Raw genomic sequence first — 10,840 nt, forward strand, 5'->3', positions numbered from 1 at the left:
ATGAGCCGCCCGTGGGGAGCTGGGGCAGTTCATAGCGATGGTTTGGGCTAAAAAGAAAAAAGAAGGGCTGAAAAGGAGATTTTCAAGAGAAAAAACAGCAGGAAGTACAAGAAATAAAACAGCTGAAGGGATGTGGCAGCACCACCATGTTCTGCACCAACAGCTCTGCAGGAAAGGGAGTAACACCTGTCCTGTGCTTTGTCCAAGGTGTGGAAAACTCGAGAACCTCTGATCTAGGTTGTTAGTTTCTGCAGCTTCTCATTCATCCATGGAGTGGTAAAATTATTCATGCTTTAACAGCTACATTTCAAAACCAACTTTCTTATTTTCCACGGAAAATATTCCCTAGCTGGCAGCTGGGCTGAGGGAAGGGAGGAAGTTGCTTTGCAGCTTTGGGGAACAGGGATACCGTAGGTTCTCCTCGGGAAACTAGGCTGGATCAGAGAGGAGCAGCAAAGTTGCTTGACTTTTAACCTGCTGTCCCACAGGTATTTTGGTTTTAGCGCATTTTTTTTCCATTTCCTGGTAGGTGGATGAGGAATTAAATCAAATTAAGAGCAGTTAAGGAGCTCAGTTGGGATTGCATGCGAGCCCAGACGAGGCCCTGGCTGCCTCCTCACAGGAAGTATCCATTGCAATTTGCTCCGAGGTTTTGCCAATTGAACACAAGTGTCGTTATCTGAAACCCCTGCTTGAACCCTTGGTCCACCCCTAATACTGTTCATCATCCTGTTTTGTGTCACAACACCCTGCTACCTTGATTCACTCTTCGTCGTTGGCTAGGTTTTGGATTTATTACTTTCGAGGACGAACAATCAGTGGACCAGGCTGTCAACATGCATTTTCACGACATCATGGGCAAAAAAGTGTGTAGTTGTAGTTTTATTTTACCTTAAGACAGAACCAAGTCTTGGGCAACGAGAAATTTCACTGGGCAGAAAACCTAATCACAGGTGGGAGAGCTCTGAGGTCCAAATTAAAGGCTTTGTCCATGGAGGTGGGCAAGGCCTGAGTTTGCTGACACAGGTGAGATGAGAATTAGCCCGAGGGAGGGAGGAAGGTCATGGGAGCCTGAGAATTTAGGCTGTGGGTTCCTATGGAGTGGGTGAGGCCTTGTGTGCACAGACCTGGGGGTTGCTGTGGCTGAGCAGAGCTCACATTGGTGCTCAGTGCCTTGGTTTGAGCACCGCTGTGGGGCAAGGAGAGAAATAGCCGATTTCCAGCTGTTTAAATCCGAATCCCAGTGAAATCCCAGTTGTTCAGGGCTTGGTTTAAGTTACCACTCCTTCAGATGTGTACTCGATACTCCAATTTTAAGGTGGTGTGAGACAATCTCCTTTGCCTAATCTGAAACTGCAAAAGAAAAAGGAACACAAAAACATCCTGAAGGATTGGTTTTTTAAAAAATTGGGTCACTTACTGTGGAACTTTGATACCAACCCACGTACTCTATATAGTATTTAACCACAATGCAGTTAAGTGACCTCTGGTTGTTTCATCTTCATACTGTGTTGTCAGAAAACGGCTCTGGGATAGGGAGGAATTTTGTAGGCTCCTTTGATGTTACTCAGCAAGGAACATGCTTCTACCTGTGGAAAAAAACCCAAACCTAAAAGCCAAGTACATTGTTGCAGGACACCCAAGTTTAGAGAGGAAAGAAGAAAGTGAACCACAGGAATTCTCGTAAATTTAAGCCCTTGAAGTAGATCTAATTTGAAAGTAAGTGTTAAAACTGCTAAACTTAGCTGAGGAGATTCAAGGGGACACAGAAGATTCCTGAAATTATCGCACTGTATGATTTTTTTTTTTTTAATTGTCTTTTAAAGCCTTTTCCATATGCTGATACATCACAAGTTTTTCCCTATCCAGCAGGGGCACATCCTGCAGTGCAGTGGAGGTTTGGTCAGCTATGCAGTGTATGATGCCTTTAATTCCTGTGAACTTGCTTTGGGGTTCAAGGGTGGGGGATTTCCTGGTCATGGATACAAAGGAATGTACTTGTTTGATCCAGAACATCAGGGCATGTCTTTAGCTCATGGAATTTGCCTCCTGTGAGCAGTTGTGTACTCCCAGGTGTGAACAGTGAATTCCCATTGGTATGTGTATGACTTACCTGTATCCTACAAACATTCCCTGATCTGTCCTTGGAATTGCCTTCAATGAGCCACTGAAACAGGAGCTGATAGAATGGAAACAAAGGATACACATCCGTGAGGGTTCTGGGAGAGGGTGGAGAGCCCGGTGTGGGCCTCCTGTATGGAACACATCAGTGAGTTCTCAATGCTTCCCAAACCAACCCAATTCCAAACTGAAATACTCTGTTTTTGCCCCTTTTTCCTCTTCCAATGACATGAAGAGCAGAATTCAGGGATTTTCATCTCAGGGCAATGGAGCTGCCTCGTTTCTTGAGGTAACCTGGGCTTTAAGCAGGTGTGGAATCCAAAACCTCCCTAGTGCACAGGGAATTTTCACTCCTCACTTCGGCAGTTCCAAATGTGCCCTGAAAAATTAATGGGTTTCTTCCAGGAGGATTAATGAGCTCCAGCTCCCTGCTTCCCTCCACTGCCTAATCATGCCTGCTTTAAAAATGGTATCTCAGGCTTTTTGGTAATTAAGAAGGTATTGCAGAAACGAATCCATATGTTGTTGAAAGGGGGAGAAATTAAAATTGCAAGAAGGACTCTGCTTTTGTAAGCAATAACTGAATTCCCCCAAGGCAAATGTGTTAAGACTCATTAATTTGAGTCCTTTGAAAAATTCCCCTGGTCCCTCTCTGGAAGGGCCTTGAGCTGACAGAGGTTTGGTTACTGTCATGTCTCGTGTCCTTGGGGCATGGGTGAGGGGGGGGGCAGAGGGGCTTTGTCCTTGCCTCTTGCCTGTTTCCTGTTTGTTCTCCCACATGAGTGGCTTTTAAGACATGGCAGGAGGAATTCTGAATCCTTTCTTTTCCATACTACTCAGGCCCATTGATGAGTGAGATTTATTTCCTTTGTACTCTGGCACCCATTAAAATTAATCACGGCATAAAAACCAGCCTGGGCTGGAGCTGAGAGGGTTTAAATCACAACTGGTTTTTTTTTTTTTGAGAGGTTTATGTTGAATGTGCAGCTTATTTTAAGTAGGTCAAATGCACTTATTCCATGGCTGGGAACACTGAGACATTTTATCTTGGAATGAAATAAGTGTGGCTTACTAATATTTAAAACAGGAGAGGTTTTGTCACTGACTTAACACAGTATGAAGATTTGCTTCTTATTGACTCAACTGTCCATTTTTATTACTTGCATGTTTGTTTACTTTTTTTGTTAGATGTAATGTAAGATTCTCTTATCACATCCATTCCCTCTGACATTGTTTGAGTTAATTGAGATTCTTTAAGCGTTAGCCTGGGGAAGGTAAGTCTTTATCTTCCATTAGACATTTTAATACAATCTTAAGTTTTTTTAAAAAAAAAATCAACACAAAAAAACCACCACAAAAACCACAACCAAAAAGTGTGTTTCTCAGGTATGAACAGAGCTGAAATTGCAGTTAGCTGGTGTGGGATAAACTGTTACTTCCAAAAGACCCCAAATGTGTTGGTTAAAGCATTAGTACCCTTTTTCAGAGCAGCCTCTTCACACAAATTGTGATTTTTTTTTACCTGAAAACATCACCTTTACCTCCTGCCTTGACCACCCAACCAGTCACAAGTGGACCAGATGCTGCTTTGCCCAGTGCAGAGCTGCTGTAAGAGGGTACTGCTGTTTTAAGGTTAAACAAAGACCACTGAAGTGATCTGTAGGATGTTTTACTCGGAATCCCTCGACAGTAGGACTTGTAATGCCTTACCATCACCTACACTGTACCTGAGAAACATTGTAAATTACTGGCCTTAAGTTAATGATTAAGTCTTTAGACATAAGTCATAAGATGCTAAGTGTAGTCTTAAGTGTAACTGCGGGTGTGTGTGAGGGGAAGGGGTGCAAGACCTCCCTCCTCTCCTGAGTGCTGCCTCTGTTTGTTTAGGTGGAGGTGAAACGTGCTGAGCCTCGGGACAGCAAGAGCCAGACGCCAGGGCCACCAGGAGCCAGCCAGTGGGGAAGCAGGATCATGCCAAGTGCTGCCAACGGCTGGGCAGGACAGCCCCCTCCGACCTGGCAGCAGGGATACGGCCCACAAGGTACTGCCCCCCTGCCACAGGGCCTGGCCTTTGGCTTTCTGGCAAGTGGTGGCATTCTCCGGTGGATTTCCCTGCTGGATTATTGATAGGACTAGAATTCCACACATCAGCCCTTCCCGAGGCTGCTGAGGTGATTCCTTCACTGCCTTTCCCAAAAGTCTGTTGCATAGGGAAGCAGTGGCTTGTGCTGGGTCTGGTATCTGCCCTAGGTGTGTTCCATTTGGATCTGCCTCTCTCCACATGGAATCCCCATGGTTTGGGGAGACACAGAGGTGTTGGACAGGCTCCAGGTGTGACTCCAGCTGTGGGAGTGAGGACTCTGTGAAACCCCAGTGGCAAATTGGGTTAAATGTTGGTTTTCAAGGGTCAGGCAGTTTCAAAGGGAGTTATAAGTGAGATTTGAAGGGCTGAGGGATAAACCAGCTGGTCTTGTCTTGGGATTTCATTGCTTAGTGTAGCCTGGCAAGTTCCTAGGCAGCTCTGGGGCTGGCAGGGGTGCACGGAGCTCCTCCTGCACATCCTTGTTCTGCTGGAACCCTCTGGGGTGGAGGAGCAGCCACAGGTTTGGGTTTGATGGCTGCAGTCCCCCAATAGTCTGAGGGCAGGAGAAGTGTGCTGAGTTCATCCAGAGACAATTCTGATAACTTCTGGAGAAATCCAGCGGGATAATTCAGTTGCTGTGACAGAGCAGCTCTTGCACCTGGGGGCTGGAGGGAGCGTGGCTGCTCCATCCCTGCCCTGATGGATGTGACCTCCCACGGGGATTGCACAAGGATTGCTGTGTCCCCACAGTGCTTGCTGATTGACTCAAGCTGCAACTGAGGGTTGTGCAAATCTGCAACTAGAGAAACTTTGATTTTCCATGTGATTAGTAGGGAAAATGATCTCTGATCTCCCGGAAAGATTAATGTCAGGGACAAACATATTTATCTTTCAATCTTTGCTCTGCAGCGGGTAGGGAAGGTGTTTGTGTAGTTCCAAAACAACTGGAATAAACCTGGTAGTGAATTAAACATGCTTTTGGATGTGTCTGCTGGGATTCTCCAGGGGTTTGGTCTCTGTAGTACTACAGCTTCCTGCTCTTGGTATGTGGCAGCTCTCAAATGCTCCATGTGATTTGGGTTTGGGAACTGCTGTCTCTTCTGAGCAACGTTTGCTGAATGATTCAGTGTCTCTCCAGAACTGCGCATTCAGAAATAGCCACAGAATATTGCTTGGACTGTAAAAATAGATGTGTAAGGGACACTGGGAAGATACCCAGTCTGTCCCAGAGCCAGATCCCTCCTCCTGCATCCTCCCTGCTCTGTGGTGTGCAGCTCCAGGGATGTCTGAGGCTCTGTCTTTGCTCTGTTGCAGGGATGTGGGTGCCAGCTGGACAGGCAATTGGTAAGTACATTATATGGGACCAATTCTGAAAGCAAAGCTCCCCCTGAGCACGGGCACAGCTTCTTTCAGCACTCACAGGGATTTGGGGATTTCTGTGGGATTTAACCTACATTTAATGGCTTGAGTGAATTTGTCCTGAAAGAAGGAAGGGGAAGACAGTGGATTCTTAGCAGCTCAGTAATGGGAGCTGACACACATCTTGCTGTTCAGCCATATTAATTTGTTATCAGGGGATTACGTGCTAAACTGCAGTTGTTTACAGTGGAGATACTTGGAGGACAAATACTTCCCAAAGGGAGGATTCAGAGAAGGCTGAGCCTGTGTGTGTAATCATTCCAGAGCCTTGCCCCATCTAGAGGAAGCTGAATCCAGCAGCAGCTCCTTGGGATTACCTGCTCCAGCTTCTTGGTCTCTCTTACTTTTCCAGGTGGATATGGACCCCCTCCTCCAGGCAGAGGAGCTCCTCCTCCCCCACCACCATTTACCTCATACATAGTCTCCACGCCTCCTGGGGGATTCCCACCTCCACAAGGATTTCCACAGGGCTATGGCACCCCTCCACCATTTAGTAAGTGACCTGCAGGACCTGGAGTACATCCAGCACCAAATTCAGCTTTTCCTCCTCGGTCTCTGGATTTGAATGTTTCTCTTGTGTTTCACCTATCCTTAATTATTTTTCCCAGATTATATATTCTGAGCTATAATTAACTGTATCATTATTCTTGCTGGTGAGTTGGATTATGTTTTTGCTGGGAACCAATATTCATTTATGTTCTCTAGTTTAAATCTGTGTTGCTAAACCAATGTAAATGTATTTTGTACCTCTGTTACAACATCTGAGGGAAAACTTAGAGCTCAGTGCTGGTCACCTGGGCCAGACAGACAGGGATTTTTGGAGGAGCTTAAGTAATTAACGGCACAACTGGCATTGGACATACAAATAGGATTCTAGCACCTACCCCCCAGTGCACCTTGTGAAAGATCTGGGCACAAACCTGGTTTGGAAAAAGTGGAAAATAGCATCTGGTTGTTATCTGCAGTTCCTTTTTCCTCCTAAGATCTTGGATAATACAGCTTCCTCCTCATTTCTTACATGCGTGAGCACAGTTTGGTCCCCAGTTCTGCTTTATCCCTTTCTCTGTGCTGGTTGCTGCAGGATTCCTTTGGGGTGACATTTGTCATACCTGTGCGGGTAACTTGCTGTGATTTTTGAGCTGTAGTGGTTACCAGCATGTAGGAGTGAACCACTGTACAGCCAGTTTGGTTTTAATAGACTTAGAAGTGCTTTGTAAAGCTTACGTCATGCTCTAAAACCAAGCAGGACATTGGGGTTTGTTTTCCTGTGTCTTTTCACATGTGTTTTATGCTTTCCTCATGTTCCAGGTTTTGGTTATGGTGCTCCACCTCCTCCACCTGACCAGTTTGCCCCACCTGGAGTTCCCCCTCCACCTGCCACTCCAGGGCCAGCACCACTCGCTTTTCCTCCACCACCACCACCATCTCAGGCAACTCAGGACATGAGCAAACCCCCAACTGCTCAGCCAGAATTCCCTTATAGTCAGTTTGGTGAGTAACTGTGTGTCAGATCCACTGGGCTCCAGCTTTCTGCCCTTTCCTGTTAGTCCTGGGTAGAGAGTCAGTGTTGAGACAGTTTACTGATCCTGAAGGCACTTCTCCAGGCGGGAATGCTCCCACCAGCTCAAGCTATCCTGAAATCATGCAGTTTACTAGCCAGAGGGAATTTTCTTAGTCAACTCTAGAATGTCACTTGTGCTGTGAGAGAATCTCCAGAGACTTGTGCACTGCAAGGGGAGCTCCTGCTTTCCACTCTTCCCCAAATCTGTAGGTAAATAGTTTCCTTCAAGGTTGGAGTGAGCTGTTCGTGTGACAGACTTGTGAGGAGACTTGGGCAGGTCCTGCCTTTTCACAGCCAGTGGGGAGAATCCCTGATGCTCCTTGCAGAGGCTGTTTTAAGGGAGGGAGAGGCAGGAACGGGACTTAGATTTGGGGTTTGTGTGGGGGTAGAGCAGCTTTTCCCTCTCGCAGCTCCTGGGTGGACACCCACAGCTGGAGTGTGGCTGATGCTGCTGTTCCTCCCAGGCTGCTGCCTGGCCAGGCTTACCCTGGTGATCCTAGCTTGGATTCCTGAGCCACACAGTCCAACCACACAGCTGGCACAGCCCTGGGAGAGCAGAGGGGCTGCAGCAGGGCTCAGGGCAGGCAGTGTGTGAGCAGTGTCTGTGCAGGTGTGTGCTGTGGTTTCCTTTGTGCTGAGCACCTCGAGCCCTGTGCGAGCTTGTGGTTTGCACCACGTAACACTGCAGTGTGCAGGGAGAACATCTCAGGGTTGGTGTTTTTCCACTCCCAGCCTCACCCCTTGGCAAACAATTGATGGCTGCTTATCTGTGTCTGAACAAGTGCCAGGAGGCGCCTCTGAGCTGCAGGAGCCTGTGGTAGCTGTGTCTTGAATGCTCAGGAGTGGGAACGAGTCCTGAGGGACAGGCAGAGCTGGAAATTGAAATATTGAAGATGTGCTAAGAGACTTTGGGATTAAGAGAGTTAAACTTGCTTTAAGCCTGCACAGAGAGAGGCAGCGCTGCAGAAATGCTCTTGGTAATTAGCCTTAATGGCATCTTCAGAGCAGGACTGGCACTGGTGCCACTGGTAGGATTAAGAGTCCTATTTAATTCTGGGAGTTTGAATTAAATTTCTCAATTTCTCAGTGTTCTCACTTTACAGCTAATTGTGTTTCATATTGGAAGCAGGGACTGCAGCCAGTCCTTCATTTTCACCCTGCTTTTCTCCCTATCCCCAAATCCTGCTCACTCTAAGCCTGTGGTCCATGGAGCAGTGGGAACAGTCCCTGTGGCAGGACAGGACAAGGGTGCAGTTCCTCAGACTGGGGAGGAACAAGATTAATATTAACTTGCAGGTGTCTTAGCTTAAACATTAGTTGAGACAGCACCTGTCCAGGCTCAGAGATTCTCAAGCTTAGATGCTCAGGGCAGGTGTAGGGGACATGGCAGAAGAGATTTGGAATTCCTTATGGATCTCATTAGCCAGGAAGTGTTCCCAACTATCTACAGCAGCAGCAGGTTTTGAAAATGCAGCTTTGTCTTGGAACAAATCCACTTCAGTTTTTGGGGAAGGTGTTGGTTCTTCAGGGGCAGCTTTGGGCCGAGGGCTCTATGTGAAATGTAACAGGCACAGTTGTCATGACTTCTGGGTTCTGCTTTGCTTCCTGTTTCAGTTCACATTGGAATTGAGTATTCCTTGAAAGAGAGGTGGATTTGTTAATTAGAGTGAATTCAGGCAGCATTACTGTGTTCTGAATGGGAATTCAGGATTGTGTGTCTAGTGAAGGAAGGTTTTTGTTGCAAAAGTTGGCAAAGGCAAGTGTACAGAGCCAGAGTCTGGGAACTGCAGTCAGTCTGGGGCACTGTTGAGGTTCCAGAGAGAAACTCCTGCTACATCCCTGTCCCTGCTGGCCCTGACAGCTTTTAACCAATACAACACCCAACCCAAAATGAAACTGCTCAGAACTGGCAGCACCTGGAGCCACCTCCAACCTCAGGGCAGCCACAGTGACAGTGGGACTGACAGCCTGGATGGGGTCACCCCAAACTGGGATCATCCCATCTCTGCACACTGTGTGCTTGAGCTCCTCTAGAAGGTAAATCCTGTGGAACCAGGAGCAGCTGTTTCTCCAAGGTGTTGGTTCCCATGGCCAAGCGCGGCGGGAGGGGTGGAATTGCGCCTGTGGCTGCCCCTGGAAACTGACTGTGTCTTTCTCCTTCTCCCCAGGGTATGGACAAGACTTGAGTGGGTTTGGGCAAGGATTCTCTGACCCCAGCCAGCAGCCCCCTCCCTATGGAGGCCCCTCGGTGCAGCCCTCCAGCGGCCCCCCAGCTGGTGGCAGTTGCTTTGGCCGGGGACAGAACCACAACGTGCAAGGATTCCATCCCTACCGGCGCTAGCCTGGGCTGGCAGGCAGGGAGTGCTGCCCAGGGGACCACTGGGAGCAGCTGAACCCCGGGATCCCAGACTTGTGAACTCGTGACAATCACATACTTGATGGAAGCAAAACCTAACAACCATTTTTTGGGGGGGTGGGGGCGCAGATGGCTTCTGGAGGCAAACGCTGTGGGTGTTTGGACTGCAGTTTTTAAAGATTTTTTCCTTTCTCTAACCCATCAGCACAAATAAAGAAAATGTCACTGGTTCAAACTTACAGGGTTTAAAAAAAAAATGTCTTCAGCTTTAATTCAAAACTTCAGGTTTCTTTTTTTTGAGATTATTTTTTTCCTGAGCCTTTTGTTTTACCGTATATTGTAAACTTTTATGTTTAAAAAAGAAAAACAAAAATATATGCATTTACAGATTGTGAAATTTTTAAGAGAAATTTTCTACTATGTATGCTGGCTTATTTTTTAATTTAAACAGGGTTCCGTGGGCGCTGGGGCAGGGGGGGCAGAGCTCCACCCCCCTGCCCTCCTTCCCCGGCGCTGGGGCCGTGGGGGCTGAAACTCTGGGAGCTCACAGGAATCTACTGAGTGTATTTTGTTGTTCCTGGGGGACAGGGCTGGGAAGGGGCAGGCAGACGCACGGATTCACTTGGGAGCGCAGCGCCGGGTCGGGGCTGCTCCCACCCCACAGGGTGTCGGGGGGACACGAGGCCTTGTGAGATGTAGATTTCCCTCAGGCTAAAGGTTTCCGTGCGTTGGGCACAGAACAGTGCCAACCCCTGGTTTGAATAAAGACAAGAACCTTTGGATTAGAAACACCCACCTGTCTCCATTCTTCTGTCTTGACTTTGGCTTGGGAGTTTGGGGCTTCCTGAGGAGTCCAGTGACAGCCTTGGATTCATCTTCCTCAGGGTACAGCTCTGCTGTGCCTCCCTGTGCTGTCACACCAGCTGTGTCCACCCTGCAGGGTGGCACAGCCAGGGCCTAAGGAGCCAGCACGGCTGTCCTTGGACCCATCTGGATTGGATCTGACCTGGCCTGACCTGGTGAAGGGCTCCCAACCTGGATTGAATCCATCCTGGTGAAGGGCATCAGCCTGAGTTGGACCCATCCCAGTGAAGGGCACCAGCCTGGGTTGGATACATCCTGGTGAAGGGCTCCTAAACCTGTTTACCTATCCCTGTGGTGTTGGTGGCAATGACATTGAGTGCTGCTCTTCACCTGACCTAGAGGCTTCAGGGCACTGGGGAGAAAACAGGTAATTGATGGATTTGTCAGTGTCTTTGGCATGAATGAGGATCCATGACTTTGCTCTGGATCTTCTGGA

General features: G+C 47.9%; 1 protein-coding gene across 1 annotated transcript; it reads left to right on the plus strand.

Annotated features, from left to right (window-relative positions):
• The first annotated feature begins 785 nt into the window (after positions 1-785).
• DAZAP1 (DAZ associated protein 1) lies at positions 786-10,329 on the plus strand. Its single transcript, XM_009083205.1, has 6 exons — positions 786-866; positions 4,009-4,162; positions 5,519-5,548; positions 5,976-6,116; positions 6,932-7,114; positions 9,353-10,329. Exons 1-6 carry the CDS (start codon positions 837-839, stop codon positions 9,523-9,525), a joined length of 711 nt encoding a protein of 236 aa, XP_009081453.1. The 5' UTR covers positions 786-836; the 3' UTR covers positions 9,526-10,329.
• Positions 10,330-10,840: the final 511 nt, after the last annotated feature.

The sequence above is a fragment of the Acanthisitta chloris genome, unplaced genomic scaffold (assembly GCF_000695815.1).
Source record: "Acanthisitta chloris isolate BGI_N310 unplaced genomic scaffold, ASM69581v1 Scaffold44239, whole genome shotgun sequence".
In the NCBI taxonomy this organism is placed as follows: Eukaryota; Metazoa; Chordata; class Aves; order Passeriformes; family Acanthisittidae; genus Acanthisitta; species Acanthisitta chloris.

Excerpts from the sequence above, each read along its gene's own strand:
- DAZAP1 (XM_009083205.1), top strand. The coding sequence starts at position 837 with ATGCATTTTCACGACATCATGGGCAAAAAA. Across the intron at positions 867-4,008 it reads ACGACATCATGGGCAAAAAA|GTGGAGGTGAAACGTGCTGA; the intron begins GTGTGTAGTTGT and ends CTGTTTGTTTAG. Across the intron at positions 7,115-9,352 it reads ATTCCCTTATAGTCAGTTTG|GGTATGGACAAGACTTGAGT; the intron begins GTGAGTAACTGT and ends CCTTCTCCCCAG.